Genomic DNA, 27,725 nt, shown 5'->3' with positions numbered 1-27,725 from the left:
TAGGCCAGCTAGGGATAAAAAAGAGTGGGAGTATTTGCCGAAGAGTGCCACGCTAATATGGTACTTGATTAACAAGTCCGGTGTGGTCTTATTTTCTATAATTTCTACTTTTCCTAACTGAAAAGGTTATTTCAAAGAATGCCTACATCTCAGTTTTTCTTAGAAAGTAAGCTGGGTTGTTCGATAATAGGAACGAACTTTTTTGTTAAGAGAAAGAGTTTCTATTTAACTAACGAAAGATAATAAGAGCTAAGACAACATACTGTGAGCTATTTCGTTGTTGCGAACAAGCGTGACAAATCGCTCGTTGCTTAAAGGTTATTTTAATGCATCTAGAAGTATATGGACATACGGGGCGTGAAAATAATTTTCTAAGAGGGATAATTGAGAAAATTTTTAACATGCTGTATAAGTTTCCACACTTTAACGAATTTTACAATATCTGGATCGGTGTATAACTGAACCATTTTCATTTACGACCCCAAAAATGTTTCTAAGAATTTTTCTCTGACAAATACCAAGAAGTCTTTCATCATTTTGAGATAAGGTTCACGGCTCACCCCATTATATCAAAACCGGTCTTATTAAGGTCTTCTCTATATTGAGCTTTACTGCACGTTTTATATTTTTATAAAGTTCTATTATGGTTTATTTAATTTCTAAAATTTTTAAAACCGTACCTGTGCTTTACTTTTGATATGATAAGTATATTTAACATAAGATTAATTGTAATAATATAGTAATAGTAGGTACAAACTCATACAACTCGTAACGTTGATATCAATGGAGAAGATTAAAAATTTTGAAGAACTAATCAGGGACTATATTGGTCCCAACAAAAGTGTCGTGGATACAAAAGTCAGCAATTTAACGGCACCTGGAGAAAACTATTTAAGTGAGATAATTAAAATTGATGTAGTTTTACAAGAGAAAGATACTAATCACCATGAAGATTTATCATTAGTGGCAAAATTATGTGTCGAAAATGAATTTTTTGGCCCCACATATAATTTAACGAAAAATGAAGTAATTTTTTATACAGATATTGTTCCTCCTATAAAAAATTTCCATAGAAAACATGGTTTACCGCCACCCTCGTTTTATCCAGATTATGCAGGAGGTAGATTTAATCTGGCAGGAGAAAACGACCAGCCTGATATGGACGCTGTTCTCATCCTGGAGAATTTAGTACCAAAAGGTAAGATTAAAAAAATATATTTATTATAATTTGGCAGTACGTGTTTCCTCGTTTTGATTCCATTTGTTAGTTTTTTTTTGTATATTTTAAAGTATTTTTATTATTTTGGATTTTCTACTTTTCTAGGCGACTTTTCGAAGTAGATCTCATAGAATTTGGTTGGGTTGATATTTTATCTCCGCACTGCAATATTTGTTGTTCAGGGACTTCGGACCTTGTGGGTCCAAATCACTTACTTAATTATAATGTTTAGTATCAGTTAGTGCAGTCATGAAATCATTTAATAACTCTTCTGATGTAGGTTCTGAAACTGTTTTTTTTGCATGTTTACGTTAAATGTTGTGGTTTTATGGGATTAACCCTTTCAGACCTGACTTTTTATAGGAAATTTGTAGTAGACAGTGGTCCTTAAAGTCATATTATAATGTAGGCTTTTTAAAATTATCATTTAGATTGGAAAAAAAATATCTGTTCATTATTATGCACATTGGGGTCCTAGCGAAAATAAACTTTATCGATAGAGAACAATAATTGACAAGATTTACTAAAACTTTTAATAAAGAAATTATGTTGAAACACAAAAACTAGCTATTCTCCGTTTACAAATTGTTGAGAGCACGAAATGTGCCTCAAACTCATAAAACGGTCGTAAATCATAGGCGTTCCTAAGGTGTTTATTCATTAAATAATAATATAATATTTTAGTACTATTATATTTAATATTAATAATATTTTAATACTAATATATTTAGCAAAAAAACAATTAAAACTTTCACGGCTAATGTTGGTTATTATATTATATTAATAAAAATAAGAATTTAACCATTAACAATTTTGTAAATAAGAATACCTTATCTCTTTGGATATTTCAATACTAATCTTCACGTTTAATCACTTTACTGGAAATCCTGGAATTCATATACGAAGGTACTATTCGTTGCAAGATAATTAGGATGGCGGCTTTGGCCACGTGCCTCGTCTATTCAGTTTATATTCGAAACTTAACTTGAAAGGGCGAAGTTATTTTTTTGTTTAGTACGTTTTTGATCGCATGTAATTTACGGCTCGTCGGTGTTTCCGCGTCTATGGCAGTAATTAGCGTCTCGAATATTTCCATTCTTTTGTTGATTCTTCTCATGACTTCGTTGTTTGTTACATGCTCGGTCCATGATATCTTCAGGATTCTGATTCAAATTCAATTATAGCATTAGATAATGCACCTTATCATTCACGACTAGTACCAACGACTGCGTGGAAGAAACAGGATATTCTTGACTGGCTGCGGAATAAGTATCTGCCTTACGAAGATGGAACGGTAAAAGCAGAAGTTTTAAAAATTGCCCGGAAACACAAATCTAAGTTCAAGAAATACGTAGTTGACAAAATGGCGGAAAGACGAAACATCACAGTCCTTAGACTTCCACCCTACCACTGCGAAATAAATCCAATTGAACTCATTTGGACACAAATGAAAAGTTATGTGGCTAGAAAAAATACGTCATATAAAATACAAGCTGTACGTGAATTGTTATACGAGTCTTTACAACATATTACAGAACAAAACTGGAAAGATGCAGTAAGACATGTAATAGAAAAACAAAAAATGTGGGATCTTGATAACATAATTGATGCGACCGTAGAGACACAACCGCTAATTATTAACCCTCAAGACGACTCGGATTCCAAAGTTGATCCTATTTATTTTGAATTTGAATAGTTTTCTTATTGTAATTATGTAAGGTAAGTAATAGTAGTTGTAATCGTAAGGTATTAAAGGGGAAAGGCGCAAAATGTCGCCTGTCAAAATGTTCAATGTGTTTTAAATGTATCCATTTTTTTTTCAAATCCTGAGAAAACTAAAAAGCATTTTTAAAAAATTTAAAGCCAGAATGAAATATTTATTAGATTAAATAAAAAGTTTCTTTTGCATGCAATATTTTCAATTAAAAATTATACTATATTTTCTCTTTTATTTTCACCCCTGTTACATAACATATTAAAATAAACATTGTAGAAGTTTTCAGGGACTTTCTACCCTCAGTAATAATGTAATCTTTCATTCTGCGTTTAAATTTTTCAAAAATATTTATTAGTTTTCTCCGGATTCGAAAATAATGGATACATTTAAAACACATTGGAAATTTTGCCAGGCGACATTTGGCGCCTTTCCCCTTAATTAAATAAATGTATCTTTTGCAAATGGCAAGAAACTTTTTATTTTTGAATAAAATAAATAAGTTTTATTAAAAAATACAATTTACATAAGTACAATTTAAAAAATATATTTTTTTAGTTCAAATAAATGTTTCAATCATATACTCTACGACACTGGTCGGTCATCTATAACCATTCAAAATATATTCTATATATATAATAATATATATAAACCTATTCAAATACCCTCGTAATAGGATTATAAGGTATTGTATTCCTTCAGATACAAGGTGGGTTAGTCGAAAATATCTTAAACCGTCAGTTTCAGGTTGGTTTTATATTATATCGTATTACCTATCCTCTCTGTATTTTAGTTTTCTAATTAGGGTTAAACTTGTAGTGAGCTATCGACAAATTGTGAACCGACTATAGTAATAAAAAATGTAAAAAAAGCATTTCAAAACGTAATAAAGACTCAAAATAGCAAAAAATTGTTTTCTGTGAAACAAAGAAAAGCAGTTTTTATCTTTTTTTGTACAGTGATAATTTTTATTACAGTTGGCATACTTACACCTTCTTCCTTCTTCGTTTACATCCGGTTGGGGCATATGGTCAACTAAGTTATATTGAACTTCACGAACTAGTCTAGTTTCTTAAAGGTTATATTTTAATTTTTTTCATGCTTTGGGTGATGTTAAAGTACCTGGCCTGCCCCTTTTGATGCGAGAAACTGGTTTGTTTGCCTTGATCAGACTTTCAGCAAGCCTCATTTTGAAATATAGAGGGATTATTTGGTCCTTTCTTGGAATGTTTAGTGTGTCACATTCTTGTCGATATTTAAACCTGCTATTTACTGCAACCAACTCTACGGCATGAAAAATCATTCGAAGGATCCTTTTTTTTGAACGAATATAAATTCTGTACACATTGCTTATTTCATCTACTAGATTAACGCCACCCATCGAATGGTTATAAAGTTTTACCACCTCAGGTCTTTCTACATCCATATGCTTTTTTTCTTTCTTGTACCTATTGCCTCGAATTGCAGATTCTAATACAGATGCTAATATTTTTTTGATTTTAAGACTTGAAGAAGTTAATACGAGGAAAAGTCATTATCGTAATATAACTTGTGCCCTGCATTATTTATTCTTTCTGTAAGATGAAGAATTATTATAACACCAAATTTAAAGTGTTTTAGTAGCTAAGCATCTAAGCCAGTAGAAGCGCCTGATATAAAACAAAATCATAAGCAATGCCAGACTTTTCGCATAGGATAAAAATTTTTACCCACCAAGGTGTAGGTTTACCCTTTGAGTATTGAATTACAAACAAATGGCCCCTAAATCGTACCATTCGTTCATAGGTTTTCATCTAACTTTAACTCTAAACATCGTTACCTGATACCATCAAACAAAGGATGTACTCTATATAACTTATCGGTACAGTTTTTGGGAATTGTCAAAGTATTAACACAACGTAAATTTGATCGAAGTTAAAAAAATCGGTATCTTGCCATTGTTTTACTAAATATATTGATATGCAAATTTTTGGCCAATGTAAATAAACTGCTGGAAATTTTAGGCAACCGGAAATAATATGTAAACCAATTAAACTTGTAATTTTATCTGAACACTTATATTTTTGAACTAAGTTTTTTCATTATGAAAAGCATACATATTAATAAAAGTGGCCGTCTGCTCAAACTGCCGTTTGTCTATATAGGTACTTAGAAAAAAACATCATCATGAGGCTCTTCACTTGGGGACGTTGCCGTTGTAGGAGTAGGTCGTTGTTCCTTATTCCAAACCAAATCTGTACGTTCAAAATAGTTCTTACGCCATTTATAGAGTTTTTGGTTGTTACAAAGGTAAAATTGCCTTCTTTTGAAGAAGATGGTCCATCAAATAGTAAATCGTTCTCATCAGCTTTATATGATCCAGATTCGTTCTCGTCATCCTTGTGTGAGTCAGAGATTTAAACCTTTGTGGGCCCTGTGTGATCAGCCCCTATACGAACTTCTTTTTCTTGTCTGAAGGCTCTGAAATATCAATTTTATCTTTCTCCTCATTCCAGTATGACTCAGATAACTCATCAAGGGTAGGTCCCAATTTATCGACACCTACACAAACTTTTATTTTACTTGAGAAAATTTCTGGAATATATTCCTCCTTATCCTTGTCATTAAGTTTAATATTAGAAACGGTATCCAGTAATTCCAATAAAACAGCTGCATCTTTTTCATTTTCTGGATCGTATTTTCTTTCTGAAAATAAAATATTTACATAGACTTTAGTGAATGACCTACTAAAACCCACATTTAAAATAAAAATATGTAAAAACCGAAAATACATCTTTCTTTAAAAAAATGTGCATGTACATTTATTGCACCTAGCTCAAAAAAAATTAATTATACCTTTATGAAAATATATTCATTTTCATTTCAGTCTAATTCTAATGTTCCTAATTATGTCCAACAAATAAAAACCGATTTTTTAATGGTATAAATATTTTTTTTTCTAAAATACATATGAACATAAATTCTTTTATCGTTTTACTACACAATAAAATTATAAAATATTAAAAATTATATAAAAGCAAACGGATTTTCTTAGATTTTTATTTACTTACCATGAGGAAGTTTTCGAGAGTCCGCCATTGCAAATAAATCATAAAATAATAAGTTCTTGTTACAACCACTATTGCGTCGCGATTATGATTCAGTTTTAAAATAAAGGCTCCTACAAGTAATCTACGTAAGTTTCTTACATTAGTATTCAAGGTTGCTTAAAGATGGAGCTAGTTTAAATAATTGTGCATAATTATGAACCGAGAGTCTAAAAGGGTTAAGCAACAAGTGAAGGGGTAAATGAGGCATTGTGAATCTTCTAAGGAAGACATGCACATATAAATAAACCAGAAATAATTGCAGCAAAAAGATGACAACTGACTGACTATATGTCAAAAGTTCACATTGCCACATAGGGTGAAGCAATCCGAACTATCAAGGAAAAATCAAGGAAAAAGTAATTTAATATTAACAAACTTAAAACAAAAAACCGAAAAGAGAACATTGTTAAAAATAGATACATATTATACTAATTCAGAAATACAAAATTCACACTGAAATTCTTCGTCATCTTCTGGATTTATTCCCGATGCTTCAGGAGCCCATTTCAGACAGACCGAGTAACGTACCCATCCTTATTCATCGGCTGATAAAGAGAACTACTCAGTAGAAACATTCAGCATATTCATTATTATTTTTATCATGTACTTAATTGCTACATTTTTATCTTTCACTTACCGTCTTTAGACCGACAAACTTTTATTTTTTTGTTACTTTTTTCATTATGTTCTGAAGTTATTTTTTGTGGCAGTTTGAAGTAATTAATATTTTAATGAGAATAAACCATAATTAAAAGTTAAAAAAAGTTTATTGACGTTTCAATTTCCACCTCAGAAATCGTTCTCAAAATACAAACATTAATAAATTAAACAAATTTTGTTTTCTGTTACTTGGTGAAAAAATTTTCTAATTTAATTTTATCTGACTAATTTATATTGACAATTCAGACATATATTATACATTTTAAAGTAGACGATTTTAAAATGATATTGTCAATATTGCTGAGTTGCGTTCCTGGTACGACTTTATTGTAAGATAGTTCATTCTATTACATGAAATCAACTTTAACTTGAAATATCCGTCAAAAAAGTTGTTGGACACATTCCTAAATGATATAAACGATAAAGAAGAGACAATAACATTTACCATGTAAAAGAAATATAATAACACACTACTCTTCCTGGATGTTTTAATATCTAAGAACAATATTGGATATGATACTTAGGTGTATAGAAAACCAACTCACATCAACAGATATTTAAATTACAAATCAAATCAAAATATCAATATCAAAAAGAGAATCATTAAATCATTATATGATAGAGCCAAAATTACTTCTTTCAACGAAAATTCGTTCTCAAAAAAAAAACCGTTTGATAATATCTGTTTTATTAAAAAATGATTAATAGAACTTAGAATAAGATTCTTTAGCATGCACAAGGAATATTACGAGGAAAATAGCAATATCATGCATAAATGGATTATCAGAAAAACTTAAAAAGATAGGAAATAAAATCAACAACATTCAAAACAACAAACACATTGAAATCTATTTTATCTGAAACTAAATCTAACAATAAACAAGAAAAAATAAAGAATTGTATTTAAAAAATACCTTGTGAATGCAATCAGTTTTATTTGGTGAAACATTAAAGTCATTAAGTGCTAGAATAAGGGAACATCAATCTTACATTAAAAATAGAGAATTTGATAGATCTTAAATATATGTAAACACGCATGGGAAAATGAACATAAGCTTCAATGGAATGATTCTATAGTCCTAAAAGAAACATATAATAAAAAGATAAAAGTCAAAGAAGCGGCTCTAATTATGGTAAATGAGACCAATTTTGTCTCAAATTCCTCGGTAGAATGCAGTAGGATCTGGATACCCATATTAAAAGAGGAAGTTAATTAAAGGAAAATATCACCATTAGTAAGTCAGTAAAATATCAAGGATACATCATTTATGTTTTTTAAATAACATATATCTGAATTTGAGGTTTATTGAGAGTAAACTAAATGTAAAACCAAATACTTATCATGTCGAGATAGCATTATCAGGTTTTCTCCTTGTTTTTTTTTTCTTATGATTTATTATGGAATACGTCTCTTTAAAGAGAATTATATCCTGTACTTTGTCCTTACATATATTCTCAAGTTAAAGTTGATTTCATGTAATGAAATGAACTATCTTACAAGAAAATCGTCCTAAGAACGCAACTTAACAATATTGCCAATATTATTTTAAAGTCGTCTACTTTAAAATGTATAATATTTGTCTGAATTGCCAATATAAATAAGTCAGATAAAATTAAATTATTAAAAGAATTTTTCACCAAGTAAAAAAACGATTTCTGAAGTTGAAATTGAAACGTCAATAAACTTATTTTAACCTTCAATTGTGACTTATCCCCATCAAGAAAATAATTACTTCTTTTACTTTGTTTGTGTTTATTATCATTTATTTTTTTCTTATCTTTTTTCGTTTTCATTGTTTTTTTTTATTCCTCCGTGTTTAGTTCAAGTTCTAATTCTAGCTTATACGGACTAGATGTCAGTAGAGCTGTTTTATCTTTTTTAGATTTTATCTTTGGTTCCATTAATTTACTTCTCTTTGGCAGGTGACGAATATCTTTAGGGCTGTTTGCTTCAAATAAATTTGTTGTCTATATTGTCTGCAAGTTTGAGTCTTGTTTACGTTAAAGCAATTGCCTCATCGTGATTTAGCTGAGGCTCTGCAGTTGAAGTTAAAGCAATTGCCTTATCTTAGCTGGGCAGTGATAGAATATTGTTTTTCAACTGTCTTTTTATGCGTAGCAAATAGTGAAAATCTAGATCTGTAAATATATTAGGATTGTAAGAAACTATCCCATATTTTTTAAAAACGTTAACAGCAAACGAAGGTGTTGCACCTTGTAAGAAAGCCTCAACAAAAATTTTAGAGATTTGAAAAGACGTTACTACTCTGTCTGGGTTATTATTAAGAAACTTTTCTAATGATACATCATAATATCGTAACAAAGGCGCTGTGAAACCCACATCGATTGGCTGCATTTGATGAGTGGAATGTGGAGGGAAACAAATGATATGTACATGTTTCTTCCTAGCCAAATAAACTACTTCTGTGTTTTTTGTATGGCTGCTGTGTTCATCCAAAATTAATAAGATCGGATCGTCTTCACTTAGTTTGTCTTGTTGAATAAAATGTTGAAACCATATTAAAAAGAGTTCAGTATTTATCCACCCACATATTTTGTTACAACTTGAATCGTTCCATTAAATCCTATGTTCATTATTCCGTGCGTGTTTACATATTTGAGTATCAAATTCTCTATTTTTAATATAAGATTGATGTTACTTATTTTAACATTTAATGGCTTTGTTGTTTCACCTAAATAAGACTGATCGCATTCACAAGGTATTTTTTAAAGGCAATTTTTTGTTCTTTTTTGTTGATTGTTAGATTTAGTTTTAGGCAAAATAGATCTCAATGTGTTTGTTGTTTGGAATATTGTTGAAATGTTTATTTTCCTCGTATTATTCCTTGTGCATGCTGTGGATATCGTTTTAAGTTGTTCTGTTCTATTCGGTCGATTGTTGAAAATACCTATCTTATTTATGCAACTTACTAATATTGACAATATCATTTTAAAATCGTCTACTTTAAAATGTATAATATATGTCTAAATTGTCAATATAGTTATTGAGTTAGATTAAATTAAATTATTAGAAGAATTTTTCACCAATCAACAAAAAACAAAATTTGTTTAATTTATTAATGTTTGTATTATGAGAACGATTTTGATAACTCCTGTATATATTTTAAATATTGAAAGATGATTCAAGTAGGTTGTTTAAAACATAATATGCTAGTGTTTGTTGTGAGAAATATAATTTATCTTATAATGAGCTTCCACAATTAATTTTAAAACGTAGGTGTTATACAAAAATGTATCTTTTAAACAGCTTCAAAATATTATTCTAGCTAATCATTATTACAGATAGCGGAGATAACTACAGAAAACACATATTTTATATTATTAAAAATGATTTATCGCGGTGAGATAATGAATAAAACCATTTGACAATATTTAACTAAATGCAAGGTCACTCACACACAATGCTTAAACAATTACGACAAATAATATCTAGCAATGTTAATATAATATATTTTTTTATTATGGTAGTTTATTTAAAATTGGATTATTTTACGCTTTTTAAATAATATTTTTAGCGTAAGTGCTAAATTTAGAAGATAATTTTCTATTCTTGATAAAGGAATTGTAATCGATAAGTTACAATGGAAGTAGGAAGTGATTGGTAAGAAAAATCCTTGTTTTACGCTTTTTTAGCCTCCTTAAGGTTAGGGAATGTTTTGGAATAGTTGAGGTAGTAAGATGGCAGATGTTGTCGAGATGATGTTCTAAAGACTGTTGTCTGTTGTGTTAGCTTTGGAAGGTTTTGTTAAATGGCTTCTTTTTTTGCAAAGGAAATAAGACTATTGCTTTGAGATTTTTTGGTCTTTCTGTAATAAATGCGTGTCGGGCAGCTGTAGCTATATCCTCACGTAGAGCAGGTACTATTGTGAAATAAGATCGGGAAATCACAAAAGACCAATAACTTATATATTTCCTGAATTGAGAAAACACTGTATGTCTTGTACACACTTCTAAAATATGGGTTAATTTAGCTACAGATGTATTTTCCCAAAAATCTTGATAGTTCGTAAAACTTTTTATTAAAATCAGCCGAGTACTTTCGGCACGTGACATGCAATCTTTTTTGATAACAGGCGTTATTCAAGAATGTATAATAAAAGGGTACAAATATATGCAGCGCATTTTAACGCCATCATTAGAATAGGCTACTTTTCAAGTCAGTGAAAAATTTCACAGATCATCCTGACACCAAAACCTGAAAAAAAAAAACCAGAAGACCTAAAATCCCATAAACCTATGAGTTTGCTGCTGATTTTATCAAAGGTGTTCAAAAAGCTTCTATTAGGAATCTCTCTCAGAATTATCATTCCTGAATAAGTTTGGTTTCTTCTAAGATTGGAATTAAAGGTTAATTCCAATCTTAGAAAAAACTAAGCTTATTCCGGATCACCAATTCGGCTTTAGGTTAAAACATGGCACAATAGAATAGCTCTACAGAATAGTAAAACAAATCTCTGACACGCTGGGAAGTAGTGAATCCTACCTCCCAACAGCCCGGTAAGGCTTCGAAAAGTTTTGAAATAAGGCCTACTTTATAAGATAATGAAATAATTGCCATATCCTTTATATCCACTCCTAAAATTCTACCTCTCAGATAGATATTTTATGGTAACGCGGCACGATAAATAAAGTCACCTTCACCGTATCAAAGCAGGTGTTTCACAAGGAAGCGTACTAGGACCTATTTTATTCCTAATGTTACTGCTGGATGGAAGACCTTCCATCCAGCAGTAACATAGAAGTTAATACTTTTGAAGACGACACCGCAATACTGACCATGGACTCTAATGCCACAAAAGCATCAGAAAATTTACAGAAAACCCATAAATTATACTTAGGCATTGATCTTGAGACACGAGTAAGCTGTCAGAAGCACACATTTATCAAAAGAAAACAACTGAACATTAAATTGAGACGTATGTACTGGTTGATTGGTAGAAACTCTAAATTAAGATTTGATAACAAACTGATTATATACAAGGCGATCCTCAAGCCCATATGCACCTATGGTATTCAGCTATGGGGCACCGTTAGTAATTATAATCTTGCGATTCTCCAACTCTTCCAGAATAAAGTGTTAAGGTGTAAATGCTCCATGTTATGTCACATCCATTTCTATAGAAAAAGATCTGGATGTGCCTTCGGTAAAGGAAGTTGTAACAAATTACAGTGTCAAATATGGTTAACGGATAAAAGTGCATCCCAATGTAACTTGAAGGGGTATTCGACGACAATAAAGAAATGCGTAGGCTGAAACGTTTACACCAAATGATCTATTCTTCTTCAAGTGCCATCTTCATTGACGCTTATCAGGGCTATACGTATTTTTGAAACTGCTGACCGAAACAATTCGTTGCTGCTACAGCTATACCATTCCCGTAGATTCTTTAGCCAGGAGTTTCGTCTTCTTCCTATGGACCTTTTTCCTGCTATTTTCCCTTGCATAATTATTCGAAGCAGTTCATATCTTTCGCCTCTTGTAATGTGTCCCAAGTATTGGTTTTCGTGTTTTGATCGTAAATATGACTTCCTTTTCTTTATTCATTCTTCTCAAGACCTCGACATTTGTGACTCTCTCGGTCCATGATATTCTCAGGATTCTGCGATACATCCACAGTTCAAATGCCTCTAATTTTTTGGTATCAATCTTTTTCAACGTCCATGACTCCATTCCGTAGAACAGCACAGAAAGTACGTAACATCTCATCAGGCGAAGTTTCATTTCAAGGCTCAAATCTCTTCCGCAGAACACTCTCTTCATTTTAGTGAATATGGATCTGGCTTTTTCTATTCTTATTTTGATTTCTGCTGAGCTATCGTTGTCTTCATTTATAAAAGTGCCTAAATATTTGTATTTGCTAACTCGATCGATAATTTCATTGTGTAAATATAAATTTTGAACATTTTGTGTTGATTTCGATATTACCATAAATTTAGTTTTCTTTATGTTCAAAGATAATCCATATTCTTCGCTGCAGTCTGCTATCTTATTCACCAATGTCTGTAGCTCTTCAAGTGTTTCTGCGATCAGAACGGTGTCGTCGGCAAATCTCAGATTGTTTAATCTAACACCATTTATTTTAATACCTACGGATTGCTCAGAGAGTGTTCTATTCATTACGTCTTCGGAATAGAGATTAAACAGGGTTGGTGACAGTATACACCCTTGTCTCACACCTCGCTTTATTTCAATTTCTTCAGTGGTATTATTCTCTACTCTCACTACTGCTTTCTGATTGTAGTACATATTTGCTATTAGTCGGATGTCTCGTTTATCTAAATTCTTTTCTGTCAGGAGTCTGATTAGGTGATCATGCCGCACTTTATCAAAGGCCTTGTTGTAATCTATGAAACACATGAATACATCTTGATTTATGTCAAGACATCTTTGAGACATAACGTTCAGTGCAAACAACGCCTCTCTTGTTCCAAGTCCATTTCGGAATCCAAACTGGGTATTATTGATGTCCATTTCCAGTTTTCTGTGTACTCTAGAGTGTATAATTTTCAGAAATATTTTCAGTACATGGCTCATCAGACTGATTGTACGGTAATCACTGCATTGTTTGGCATTTATCTTTTTTGGTATAGTAACAAAGGTGGATAAAAGCCATTCTTGTGGTATTTTTCCTGATGTATAAATGCTATTGAAAAGTTTAACTAAAATGTGAATCAAGTCTTTTTCTATTAGTTTAAGGATTTCCGTTGGTATTTCATCTGGACCTGGGGCTTTACCATTTTTCATTCTTTTTAGTGCGTACATTACTTCTTCTTCCGTTATTTCTGGACCTTCGTCTCCTTGTATGTTACTTAGCTCAGATTGTTGTCTATCATCTGCAAAGATTTCTTCAATATAGTTTTTCCATGTCTTCAACTGTTCTTCTAGTTCTGTTATTATGTTTCCGTTGACATTATACAGGGTGTTTGGCTGCTTACGTTTTTGTGTACCTGCAAGTTCTTTCACTTTTTTATGTACATTAAAAATATCATGTTTTGCCTGCAATTGCTCTATTTCTTTACATTTTCTTTTATAAAAATCTTCTTTTGCTATTCTGATTTCTATTTTGATTTCTTTCTGTATTTGTTTATACCTTTGTTCGTTTTTTCCTTTCATTATTCTCCGATTGTCCATGAGAAGAAGGATCTTATCAGTCATCCACCTTTGCTTTATTTTTGGTTTTTCTTTAGTCAGAATTTTCTTCACAGGACCTGTTATCGCCATTTTTACGTTTTGCCATTTTTTATCTATGTTGTTCGTTGGCTGAGATGTTTCTTTTTCATGAAGTATTTTGAGATTATTATTAATACATTTTTGCAGTTTCTCCTTTACCTCCAGGTTACATAAATGACTGACGTCTATCTGATTTGCTCTTCTTTTCTGCTCCAATCTTTTTAGTTTAATACTCATTTGCGCTATTAGAGGGTTATGGTCTGAAAAGACATCTGCGCCTGGGTAAGCTTTAACGGATTTTAAGGAGTTTCTGTATCGTTCGTTTATCAGTAAAAAATCAATCTGGTTTCGAATTATTCTTTCGCCATTGTCCTGGGGTGATTTCCACGTATAAAGTCTTCTCTTTGGTAAGTTGAAGAATGTATTAGATGCAATCATGTTATTCTCCTGGCAGAATTGAAGTAGTCTGTCACCTCGTTCATTTCTTTTGCCGAGTCCGTATTCTCCTACATGTTTTCCACTTTTTCCTTTACCAATTTTTGAGTTAAAATCACCTAGAATTACGGCAACGTCTCGTGGTTTCGTCGATTTTAATACTTGATTGATTTCTTCGTAGAATTGTTCAATTTCGTCCTCGGATTTATCTGCAATAGGTGCATAGATCTATATGATATTTAGTTTACTTGTGTTTGTTTGTAATTGAAGAAATAAGAGCCGATCTGATAATGGAGTAAAATTAATGACCGACTGCATCATAGACTTAGATACGAAAACTGCTACGCCGTGTCTGTGTTGGGTACTACTGTTTCCGGAGTAATATACCATGCCATTTGTTGTCGAAAAACTGCCAGAATTTGGCCACCTTGCTTCACTAATGCCTAGAATGTCGACATTTAATCTTTGCATTTCTTGTATTATATTATGCATTTTGCCTGGATCATACATACTCCTAACATTCCATGTACCAATTTTTAATACTCTCTTGGGTGTTTTTCTATTTTTTTTAGGAGTGGTATTTAGTACTTCACAGGGATTTTGCTGGTTGACGACCCGGGAGGCCCTGTGGTCTTCGTGTGATATACCTCCCATGCCGGATCCTGGTCTCCGATTCCCATGATCAGTGGTTGACGTGGCTTTTTGTTGTACAGTCATGATGATCGTACTAGAGATATCCAATTGGATCCTTAATGCAGTGGTTTCTCCTTACCTTCTGCATCCTTACGCCGTTGACCATTTACTTGATTGATGATCTATTAAACAGATTGAATGATCTATTAAACAGATTTAATGTTTAAGCACAACCAACTGTATTTTAAAATCTACCTTAATTAAGTGATATGTAGTTATGATTGTGTTTTGTTATTTTATTGCTTTTAACTTACATATCTTTTAATTAAACTATTTATAATAAATTAGCAACATTTACAGTTACTTAATAAAGAAAAGGAAGTCTCCACTGGAAGAGGAAATTACTTATTATTCTTTATTTTTTTATATATTGTAATTTTAATTGGGGTTAATAAAAAAACATGCTATCTTCAGAAGTACCTAATGGAAGAGTCCCACGCGATATTTAAATTCCACGACGACATTTTCTAAGCTTTCAAAAAATTACAATTCGTTGTAAAATTTAATTTTTGCGAAGATATTGGCCGACAAATATTTCAACGAAAAAATATCAAGGAATCATATCGACTGGTCCAACGAAGACTGTAGTAACTCATTTTTTATGTAATTGAGATAATTATAAAAATGTATTTACACTGTTACCAAAATTCTTTAAAATTAATCTATTAAATGGATGTTTTTATAGCATTAAGTGATACTTTTAATAATGATCTTACAAGGGTAAAACAGATTTAAGACAGAAATGGTCATAAGTGACTTTTAAATGAGTTACTATAGTTTTCGATGGAGATATTTTTAAAGTAATAAATACCAGAATTATTTGTTTCTTAACTTTATTTATATAAAATGCTACATTTTGAAGAAGCTACTGATATAATTTGCAGTTTTATATTTTAATTCAATTTTCCTCATCCGACTCTTCTTTGCTCTCAACTGAATCAACTTCGAGCTCGACTTTAGGAGGTAACTCTTTAAAAGATAACTCTTTGAATGAAGATTTTTATAAAATCCATGGTACGTTGTGGGTATTTTGCCAGTATTACACAGCCACAGTAATCCTTTTAGCTTTTTTTCTTCAATTGGTAATGGTGCATCATACAGTTTCGGTGGAAATTTGATAGCAGTGGAAGGCCGTCCTCTGCATTTTCGATTTAATTGTATGTCACAACCTCTAAAACCATCATCGAATTCGTATTTAAACATTATAGAATTTTGGTGTTCATGCGAAAATTTTATTTCTCGTATTTTGCTAACTTTTATTGATTTCTTTTCGTTGTCAAGTTTCCAATTCTCGGTATCAGTCAGTTTTTTAAAATTAAAAAAATTATCTTGGGACATTTCCGTAACATCATAAACTCTTCCTGTAGTTTTAGCCATTCTAATTAATGTAACCCACTGTTCTGGCACATATACAACCGATTGCCCTTTCTTTGCATTTTCGATAACAGCATGCATACTGTCACCCTCGTTCTGAGTGTGGCCTTTTTCCAGAAATCTGTGAACAATATCAATATGAAAATGAGCAGCAGCATAAGCAAACATCGAAAACACAAAACGATTCCTATTTTGTCCCCCACAGTTGTCTGAGTAGAATATTATCGTTTTAACACTTCGTTGTGCCTTGAGATCTAAAAATTTCCAGAGGCAACTGGCAATTTCATTAGGACCTCTTTTAGCCACCTGCTCGTGCCATACATAGCAGTAACCCTGATTATTTCCAACATCATAAACTGTAAAGTTATATGTAGAGTATTTGCTTTTGTAGTAAAAATCACTTACGTTAGACAAAGGAGTAGCTAAAACCTTTTGAAGGTCAAAGCAAGCCACACACAAGCTCTTATCATCTAGTGCAAGCTGTTTGTCTATGTCTTTAAAGTTTCTGATAACTTCTTTGTTTTTCATATGGGACTCATATTGTTCGAGCAATTTTGCTTTTTCGGCATCACTAGCCATATTAAACAAACAGTACACTGGTCCTTTTTTGGTTTAAAGAACCCAATATTGAACTGTTCATTGAAAATATCTCTATACTGGCGTGACGTGGCAGCTGTAGTGATGTTATTTTTTTCGCAATGCTCGTTGTACAATCGGTACATTTTCTGGATAGTTAGCCCTTCTTCAAGGTACATCTTCATCGTATTCTTACGGGTATAATGGGAAGGTACTACAGGAAACTGATTTATGTGATTTTTTACGTTGTCTATAAGTTCTGGTGATAGTTTATGTGGTCTGTTAGTGTGCTTTCCACGTTTATCTTCCTCTAATAATCCAAAATCTTTCAGTTTCCTTAATGCTGTAGTGATCCAAGTTTCTGAAACGTTAAGGGTTTCCAAAAACATAGTTTTGCAAACACGTTGTTTTTCATTGCGAATGTAGAAGTAATATTCTCGAGAGTAATTTCTTCGAGACCGTTGTTCTGCAGTAATAGTTACTTGTTTTTTGGCAACCTGTCTCACATGACGAGCAATAAAATCCCACTTTCTCGTATGATCTTTTAACTTCCAAAATTCATTGAAAAAAAGGTCTCTATCTTCTTTAGCTGTTTTAGTAGCACATTTTAGTCTACATGTGTTTGCACATGGTGCACCCATCTGTCTTCCTTTAATTTGAATACCTTTTCGATTTTCATGTTTAAGTCCCAGGTTTAGACTTGTTTTAGATTTTTCATCCGCCCACTTACTAACGTGTCTAATTCTTTTCCTACTTACTCTCTCTATATTGCCTCTGCTTCTTCTCTTTCTATTTGTGGTTGCTTCAGTTATATTCTTATTAGGTTCAATTATTATTTCAGGGATGTTTTTGTCTTCTGTCGGAATGTAATCTGGGTCAGTATCAGAGTCTGCATGAAATGGTTCCTCATCGCTTTCCTTCTCAATTATTTCATTTTCATTCCTATTGGCTTCATTCTCTTCTAAGCTTACTAAAATTAAACAAAAATGAGGTAAATGTCTACGTAATATTTTTTCATGCGGAATTTAAACCAACCTGTAGAACATTCAGGATTAATATCAGTCTCGTGGTCACCAGGATCCTCATTCGCCTTTTTGTATTTGCTTTCTTCTACAATACTTTCAGCAATATGTTTACCTTAAAAAATAAGTAGGTTTTTACTTTGCTGTTATTATTTTAAATAAAGTTTATTATAAATTTACCTTCAAAAGAACGATAAGAAATATCCGTTTCAGTGTTTTTATACGCTTTCTCAGCTAATTCCAATATTAACTCACTTCTGGAACACATTATGGCAGTTATACCAAAACTAAACTTTTGAACATAACCTTAAACTAACGCAGAATACCGTAGTAACTCATGTTACGATACCTATGCTATCGCCTCAGATAACAACGAAGACTATTGTAACTCAAGATACGATGATTTTCTACGGTTGTTTTTCATAAATCGGAGATACTATAAAACTCTTACACGTAATATTGGTTGCATAACTACGTTTACTGAGATACGATTCTTTCCTGGGGAAGATATCATTATGTTTTATTGTTTTGCGCTCGCAACTCAAAAAGTGGAAAATTTGAGTTACTACAGTCTTCGTTGGACCAGTCGATATATACAATCCCTACCAAACTTGTCGATTTTACTATTAACGACATGCAAATTATTATCTACCTAAGTTAACGATATATTTTGTGATTAGTTGTATAAGAGACATACATATTGAGACATACAAATTTAAATTAATGTACCAAAATTACTACTTTCCACATATTTACTAATAAGATATTATTATTTCTATGTTGTAGGATATAAAAACCTTGACAGACATGTTGGCTTCGATTTGACTACAACCAGACTTATTTTAAAAGATCTGGCAAAGTTTCATGCTGCACCTATGGCAATGAGACTAAAAGATTCTGAAAAATTTGCCACTATAATTAAAAAGTTGTCTCTTTTATTACCACCCAAAGAAAAAGAAGAAGCACCGCCAAAGATATTTGAAATATTGACAGAAGAATTAAACAAGAATGAAAAATATAAAGCAGCTGAGGCTTTCAGAAAAATGCTGGACGAATTTAAGAAACGCATGGAGGAAAACCCAGAAAGTATATTTAATAATAAACCAATTAAAGGATTTGCGACAATAATACATCATGATATGTGGATCAATAATACAATGCAAGTTATCGAAAATGGTACAGCAATTAAAAATAAATTTGTTGACTTTCAAATGTGTCAAATTGGATCACCTTCCATCGACCTGATTTTTCTTCTGTTTAGTAGTGTCGAACTCAGCTGTCTACAAAGTAATCTAGATCATCTTATTGAATATTACTATCACGAATTTGTGGATATATTAAAACAGCTGGATTTATATACTGACGAATATTCATATCAGAAATTTTTGGAAGAAATTAAAACTGAAGGTAAAGAGGGGATGATTCAGGCGATATTTATGATACCAACAGTGATTTTTGCAGAAAAAGGAAAAGCAGTTCAACAAGGAGACTCTAGTCTTACTATAGAAGATATACCTGAGATAGCACTTAAAAAGCTTATACTTTTGTGCGAAGAAGCTGCAGAAAGAGGTTGGTTTTAATATTATTTTTTAGAAATAAAGTGATTTATTTTAAAACTCTTAAACTATTTATTATTCACCTATTTTGTCATAATTTTCATAAAAATTTGTAATTAAAGGCCTCCTCTATTTCTTATTCCTTCCTCTTGCTCCAGCATATTTGTAGTTAAGAATTGTTAAGTTTTTCATTAGCTAAAATCCATGTTACCTTATTCGCTGTATTAATTTCCATAATTCTCGACGTCAATAATAAAAATCATTACCTTAATCCAACCCTTAGTAATAATTCCTACTCCGACTCTAACCTCACCCTCAAGAAATACAGACATAGGTACCTTAGAAAATAAGAAATGAATACTTTCTCTGATTGTTGTTCCGGTAGCAAGGGGGACAATTTTTGACATTTTAGTTAAATAGGGCTGGTTAAAATAATTAGGAGCGGTAATAAACGATTATACAGGTAATAGCCAAATCAAGTTTATACAAGTGTTATCAATATTGCTGGTGTATTAACTTGCGAAATCGTAGTCTGCATATAGGTAGGGTTCAAACGCGTGCTTTCTCGTACAAGTTTATCTGCCGCTAACTAACGGTATTTACACGTGTTTCTTGGTACTAGATTTTGTTAATACAGTTCTCATACTTTGAAATTATATTAATAATTTGACATATGTATACGCTTTTTGTACATATTGTGGTCTAATTTCGAGCCAGATGTAAATCACTATTACACCCTGTTTCTCTTTCTCAGACTTTGATTCTACATAGTGTGGCCCAATTTTTATTCAATTTGGTTCAGATAAATCTTTATCTCCTCTGAATATCTCTTTAGTGCACACAAGCTTTTGGTCCTTCGAATATATCGTCTCTTCGCATGAAAAGTATACAATCTCCAAATTTTTACGAAATTGAGTTAAGTATATAGAAATGCTCAGTATCATCAATATTTTCTTTGGAAAAGTGACAATCAATCGTAATTCAAGAAATATCCGCTAGGGAGAGCATTGGTTAGTTTTAAATTGGAAGGATGAAGGATCGTGCATCTCTTTCGCCCTACGAATCGAGGAAGTGGGCACGCTGTTTCGCTTAAAGAGTATACAAAACCAAAATATCAACTTGAAGGTAAGCTTTGTGTTTCATTAATAGTGTATAATTTCGAATTTATTTAACTTTGTTCATAATATTTTCAAACATTTTTCTATTTAAAATCATATAATTTTGAAATTGTATAGTTTTCGTGAAAAAATTTACTGGTATATGATGCAATTTTTATCAGTGTAATAGTATATTTCCGTAATTGTATACTGTTTCAGATAAAGCTGAACAAAAAATTAATTTAAATTTGTAATTGTATTGTTTTAATCACAAACTTTACATCGGACTGTGTTTAATTATGATATCGTATTCTTTTCGACGTATTATTTAACGTTAGTTTTCTGTTATATTTTCGTTTATGTCGATTTTTGTTAATAAATAATTTTATTTTTTAGATTCATCGTCAACTGATAGTGATTATGACTCAACTAATTCTTCAAATCACTACCGTTGCAATCTCAAACAACGCAAACAAATTCACCATCCAAAAGACACATAAACGCAAAGCTAACCCAAATACATGAAAACCAAATGTCTTAAAACGATTGCGACTACGACATTCAGGTAAAAATTATGCTACAAAAACTAAAGTCGTGAATGCTAAATGTGTTAAGCCTACTTGTGGAGATAAATGTAGACAAAAATGCACAACTAAATTTACGGAAGAGCAACGGACACAAATTTTTGATGCATGCTATGCTTTACCTGATGCATTGCATAAGCGTTCCTTCATTGCTTATAGCATCGAGGAAATAAAGCCAAAATATGTATACAAATCTAGCAACAGACCAAGAAAAAACAATTTGAAATTTTTCTTTCAAGATTGCAATAACCAAAAAGTTCGTGTAGGTCAAAAATTTTTCTTAAATACTCTTGATGTATCTCTCTCAATAGTACGAACAGTGCGAGATAAGGTATGTGTTATGAATAATCCGATGCCTTTACTCGAAGACAGGAGAGGTAAACATGAACATCATCACTCTGTGGACGAGTCATTAAAAAATATTGCTAGAAAGTTTATTCAATCGATTCTTCGTGTCAAGAGCCATTATATTTGAGCTAATTCTAGTAAAGAATACATCTCAGGAGGTAGAAATCTTAGTGATATTTATAGGGATTATGTTAAAATGTGCACTGACAAAAAAGTATATTAACTATGCTATGTTTCATAAAATCTTTAATACGGAATTTAATATTAGTTTTTTATTCCAAACCCGTGTGAAGATTGTACTGCCTACAGTAATGCTGTTGGAAATAAAAAAGAAGTAATGAGAAAGGTATACGAAGATCACATAAACGAAAAAGAATTATCACAGTTAGAAAAAGAAAAAGACAAAAACGAAGCTCAGTATAGTATAGATCATCGCTAATTGTTGCTGTTTATAATCTCTCAGCATCATTGCCTTGTCCAAAAAGCGAATTTTCAACTTTTTATACGTCTCGAATTAAATGCTTACAATTTTACCATCTTCGATTTAAAATCAAAAGATGTTGAATGTTTTCTCTGAGATGAGGGACAAGGCAACAGAGGAGCTAACGAGATAGCCACATGCGTTTTTAAGCATATCCAAGAGTTATCTGCAAGTGCAAATAAAGCTATAGACATCATTTTTTACAGTGATAACTGCACAGGTCAGCAAAAACAAGTTTTTAATAAGTATGTTCATTCAGGCTGTGGGAGGAATTCCTTCCCTTAATTCAATTACTCACAAATTTCTCATTAAAGGGCATACGCAAAATGAAAATGATTCTACTCATTCCGTAATTGAGAGAAACATCAAAAAAGCCCTTGAATCTGGACCTATATATACTCCTGATCAATACGTTTCTTTAATAAGGATAGCCAAGCAATCCGGTAATCCTTACAAAGTAAATGAATTTACATACGATCAATTTGAAGATTTTAAGACTCTTGCTAATGATCTAGGGCGTAACTTTTCTAAAAACACGAAAAATAAAACTGATAAAATGGATGATATAAAAAGTCACAAAAGCTAATCGTGGCAGTTTTTTTATAAGGTAAAAGAAAAAGATATGGTAAAAGTTGCATCTAGTAATTCAAAAGCACTAAGAGAAAACTATTTATTTAAGTCAATATACCACGTACCTATTAAAATTTCACAGCAGAAGAAAAATGGTTTATTGGGTTTACAGCAAAAGAAAACCATTCCTGGTTATTATCTTGGATTCTATAAAAATCTAAGTTTCATTGTAAGGTTAATTTGTTTTGTACATTGTAAATTCTTACGTTTATGCCATATTACTCTTTGTTATAATATTTTTGAGAATAAAAATTTGCTTATAATCCTAATTTTAAATTGTACAACCCCTATTTTATCATAATAGTACTTTTTAAACATCTGTATAATGGAAATTAATAATATTTTCTCTGAAAAAGTAGCAAAATTCAAAACATCTTATTTAAAAAAAAATTATTATTATTATTTATATAGTTGAAATATTTTCATGTTTTTTCGACATACAAAAGATACAAATAATACAAACTAAAACAAAAACCTGCTAATGTTCATTGCGGAAAATTTTATTTAGCGATAAATCTTAAAAATGCTCTCCTGAAACGTTTGTAAATTTTGAGATTGTACAGTTTTCATCCGAACGGACGATACGTATTTCTAGATATAAGTATATGTTCTTTGATATTGATATATATATATATATATATATATATATATATATATATATATATATATATATATATATATATATATATATTGAGATGATTGGTGTTTAAAGAAAATAATTTATAAGTTACACACTAGATAATGTTAGATATAAAAAATATTTGGTTATTTTAATAAGTTATATACTAGAGAATTTTATAAAAATTATTTATATGAGGGTATTCTTAAGAAATTAGCATATAATAAGTGTACAAAGTTTTATTTTAATAATTATAATATTGTAAATATATTTAAGTAAGCCATGTGATTAGGCAACCAACTATACATTTAAGTGACATTTTAAATAATAATTACGAATATAAAGTGAGGTTATAATAATATGTTAGTTTAAAATGTTTAGTTTACGGGAGACTATTATAGTTACTGATTTAAGTTTATATTCTGATCTGAAAAGCCTAAATGTCGATAAAATTCTCGATAGAAAAGTAAGGAATTCTCTAGATCACCGAAGATAACCTGTTTGCGAAATAGATTATTCCAGAAAATTCAGATATGTAGGAAATGGAAAAAATCGAATAAGATTTCTTGCCAGATGGTTCTGGAACATTGAAAAGGGTATAAATACTCGGTGATTTGGATTCAAGATGGCCAGTCAGTTAGTAAGAAAGTTAGTTAGAAGATAGACACACAGGATAATATTATTGAAGATTAAAAATTATGTTATGTAAAAATGGTAATTGGATAATGGAAGAAAGTATCAATTGAAAATTAAAAATTATATAATATTTGGTGATTGGATATTGGTATATTGAAAAGAAGAAGAAATATAAATGCTGTTAAGAAGAAAAATATTTTAAATTGGTGGAAGCTGATAATTGGAAAAAGTAATTTCACAGAAACAAGGATAACCGAGGCTGAAAACGAAGACATTGAGTGGTGATTAAAATCTTTATTTTGGAGAACATTTTCATTTAGGCATTCAGTAACAGAAAGGTACAAAATTTTGTTAATATAATTTAGTTAGTTTCATAAGAATTACAATTTTAAAGATAGTTTGTTTAAAATTTACATTGTCTATATAATTTAATTAGTTTCATAAGAATTTTAATTTAAAGATAGTTTATTTTAAATTTTACACTGGTTATGTTAGATATATATGTGTGTTTCATAATAGATATAATAAAGATAATTTCAAAAAGTGCTTACAAACTAATTCTTTGAGAACCGCGATAAAAACCCTATATATATATTATTAAAAACACTCATTGCTCATCATTCACAAATAATACATCATAACAATATATATATATATATATATATATATATATATATATATATATATATATGGCAATAAACTTTTAAATAAATATTTTACTAAACTAAAAACACAAACTCCAAAACTGAGGTTATCTATATCGGGCAAACCAGTCATCTGCTTCAATCCAGAATTCGTTCTCACAAATATGACAAGAACAACATCACGGCGCTCACAAAACATGAAAATAAGAAGAAGCATAAATTTTACTTCGAAAACATCAAAATTTTAAAAACCGTACAAAACTAAAAAAAGAGTTAGATATACGAAGCAATAGAAATAAAAAGAAATACCAACGCAATAAATGACAAAAAAGATACACACAACCTAAATAAAATATATTTCAATCTGATTTAAAAAATATTAATAAATAAAACACCATAAAAATCTCTTTAAGTCATAACATATCTCCACTTTACCCTTTTCGAAAACACCAACGATACGCCCATATAAAAATTATTATATACTAATGACAGTAAACCATTAGATATCAGGTATCAATTTTTACTTCAGTCAATTTATTAATTTCAGTGTCCCGTTTTACGTTTTGGTAAGTTTTTTATATATTTTACAATAACTTTTTGTTTCGAATCTTGTATAGTAGGAAATAACAGTTATGTTTCACAGGTGGTAAATCGACAATTCATCAGATTGCAATCATGAGACAAATTATAGAAAAAACACTGGAATTTGGCCTATCATCACATTTCATATTTATAGACTATAAAACTAAAAATTAAAGTTTCCAGTTTTCTTAGCATTTGTAGACTACGAAAAAGCTTTCGATACCATAGAACACATGGCCGTAATAAACCCAATGCAAAATTGTAGAATAGACAGCAGGTATATTAACTTAATAAAAGAAACTATGAACCAAGCTACAGCTACATACTACCTAAATGAAAATGAACACACGAACCCTGTACCATTAAACAGGGGAGTCAAACAGGGAGATACTTTATCACCCAAACTGTTCACCTTAGTTTTGGAGGACGTTTTTAAAAACCTAAATTGGAAATATAAGGGAATAAACATCAATGGCCGCTACCTCAGTAATCTACGATTTGCAGATGACATAATCCTGATAGCTACTGACCTACAAGAAATGCAAACCATGCTTTTAGAACTACATACCGAATCTTCTAAAATAGGACTGAAAATGAATTTAAACAAAACAAAAGTCATGCACTCCGAAGACACCGTGACAATAATAAACGATAAAGTTATAGAAAAAGTTGAAGAATATATATACTTAGGACAAAAAATAATACTAAAAAGGGAAATTCAAACTAAAGAAATAAAAAGAAGAAGAAAGTTAGCTTGGGCAGCATTCGGTAAACTGAACTATATACTCAGAAATCAACAAATTCAATTACATCTTAGATCTAAAGTTTTTGATGCATGCATTATTCCGATATTAACTTATGCGGCACAAACATGGACAATCACAAAAAAGTATATGAATATACTTAGAGTCACTCAACACGCGATGGAAAAAGCAGTGCTAGGTATATCACTTAAGGACAAGAAAACAAACACATGGATACGACAGAAAACCAAAGTCACCGATGTGGTGCAAAAATCATTAAAGTTGAAATTCGAATACGCTGGACATGCAGCTAGGAGCGATCTAAACAAATGACACAGATCAATTTTAACCTGGAGACCATACCAACACAAAAAACCCAGAGGCAGACCTTCTATGAGATGGACAGATGATCTAAAAAGGACTGCCGGGAAAAATTGGCTACAAGTAGCGTACAATAAAAATCAATGGAAAGGAAGACTTGAAGAGGATTATGTTCAGATGTGGACGTGAATGGCTAGACGAAGACTATAAAACAGCGTACGACTCTGTGAATAGAAGGGAAATATGCGAAGCAACGAAAGAGCTAGGAAGACCAAATAAGTTGGTAAATTTAACAAAACTAGCCTTGAAAAAGTTAAATGTAGAGTATCAATTCAGGAGGAACTATCTAAACCTTTTAAAACAAATAACGGGCGGTGCCTGAGAGACTCTCTCTTCTGTATACTGTTTAACCTGGCTCTTAAAAAAGTAATACGTATGTCACAAATCACAACCATTGGTTCAATATATAATAAATCAGTACAAATCCTTGCCTATGCCTATACTGATGATATCAATATTATTGGGAGAACGAAAACGCTGTACGAGAGGCTATTGCAGCATTAAAAGAATCAGCTACAAAAATGAGTTTAATAATAAACACCAACAAAACGAGGTATATAAAACTAATCTCCCAACCACAAATCTTACGACCACTTGTTATAGAAAACAACGTCATCGAAGCAGTGAACGAATTTGTATACCTGGGAGCGCTCCCTAATACTGAAAATCATACTACCTCAGATATAAACCGCAGAATTTACACGGCCAACATATGCTATTTTGGGCTCAATCTTCTTCTTAAAACCATAATTATATCGAGAAATACATGGATAAAACTGTGCAAAACACTAATACGCCCAGTCCTAACATATGGGTGAGAGACCTACACTCTAACAAAAAGTAATGAAAACATGTTGGGATGTTTTGAAAGAGAAATAAGACATCTGAGGTAGATAGGGCATGTAATGTAGATGAAACAAAATAACCCAGCTAAAAAGCGCTGCTTGATAGACCCATTGGTCAGAGAAGTAGGAGAAGAACCAAAACAAGGTTTCTTGCTATATCGATGAAGACATGAGAAATATGGGAATACGTGATTAGTTAAAGAAGGCGATGGATACGGACGACTGGAAAGAAATTCTTGAGGACGATAGGACTCACGCAGGGTTGTAAAGCCAGAATAATGATGAATTTATAGGCGAACAATTCTAGTAAACAGATTGTTAAAAATATTGATTTAAATATAAATGGACAAAAAGTAGTAAAAACACATTTTTTAATAATTACTCTCTCCTTATCCAGTTTATACAGATGGAATAAATAACTAGATGTATTTCGTTTAGTTTTACAATTGTTTAAGCTCAGACGCAAGAGCTTCAAAAGCCGACTTATGAGATCACCGTCAATAACATTATTACTCAAAATCTAACAGGCCAGCCGCTCTTATAAAAGGTACTAACAGCACAGTATATATATTTAGGGATTCTACAGTATTCACTGCCTTCCCTCG

The 27,725-nt window shown here is 31.3% G+C and overlaps 1 protein-coding gene across 1 annotated transcript; it reads left to right on the top strand.

The window, feature by feature from the left end:
• Nucleotides 1-734: 734 nt before the first annotated feature.
• On the top strand, nucleotides 735-19,598 carry LOC140446762 (uncharacterized). The gene is made up of 2 exons (XM_072539354.1): nucleotides 735-1,198; nucleotides 18,761-19,598. The coding sequence occupies exons 1-2, from the start codon at nucleotides 784-786 to the stop codon at nucleotides 19,552-19,554; spliced, it is 1,209 nt and encodes a 402-aa protein (XP_072395455.1). The 5' UTR covers nucleotides 735-783; the 3' UTR covers nucleotides 19,555-19,598.
• The last annotated feature ends 8,127 nt before the right edge of the window (nucleotides 19,599-27,725 follow it).

Source organism: Diabrotica undecimpunctata, chromosome 7 (assembly GCF_040954645.1).
Source record: "Diabrotica undecimpunctata isolate CICGRU chromosome 7, icDiaUnde3, whole genome shotgun sequence".
Classification (NCBI taxonomy): Eukaryota; Metazoa; Arthropoda; class Insecta; order Coleoptera; family Chrysomelidae; genus Diabrotica; species Diabrotica undecimpunctata.
This window is presented reverse-complemented; position numbering and strand designations above follow the sequence as displayed.

Coding starts and splice junctions, on each gene's coding strand:
- LOC140446762 (XM_072539354.1), top strand. CDS start 784: ATGGAGAAGATTAAAAATTTTGAAGAACTAATCAGGGACTATATTGGT. Junction 1,199..18,760: donor GGAGAATTTAGTACCAAAAG/GTAAGATTAAAA, acceptor TCTATGTTGTAG/GATATAAAAACCTTGACAGA.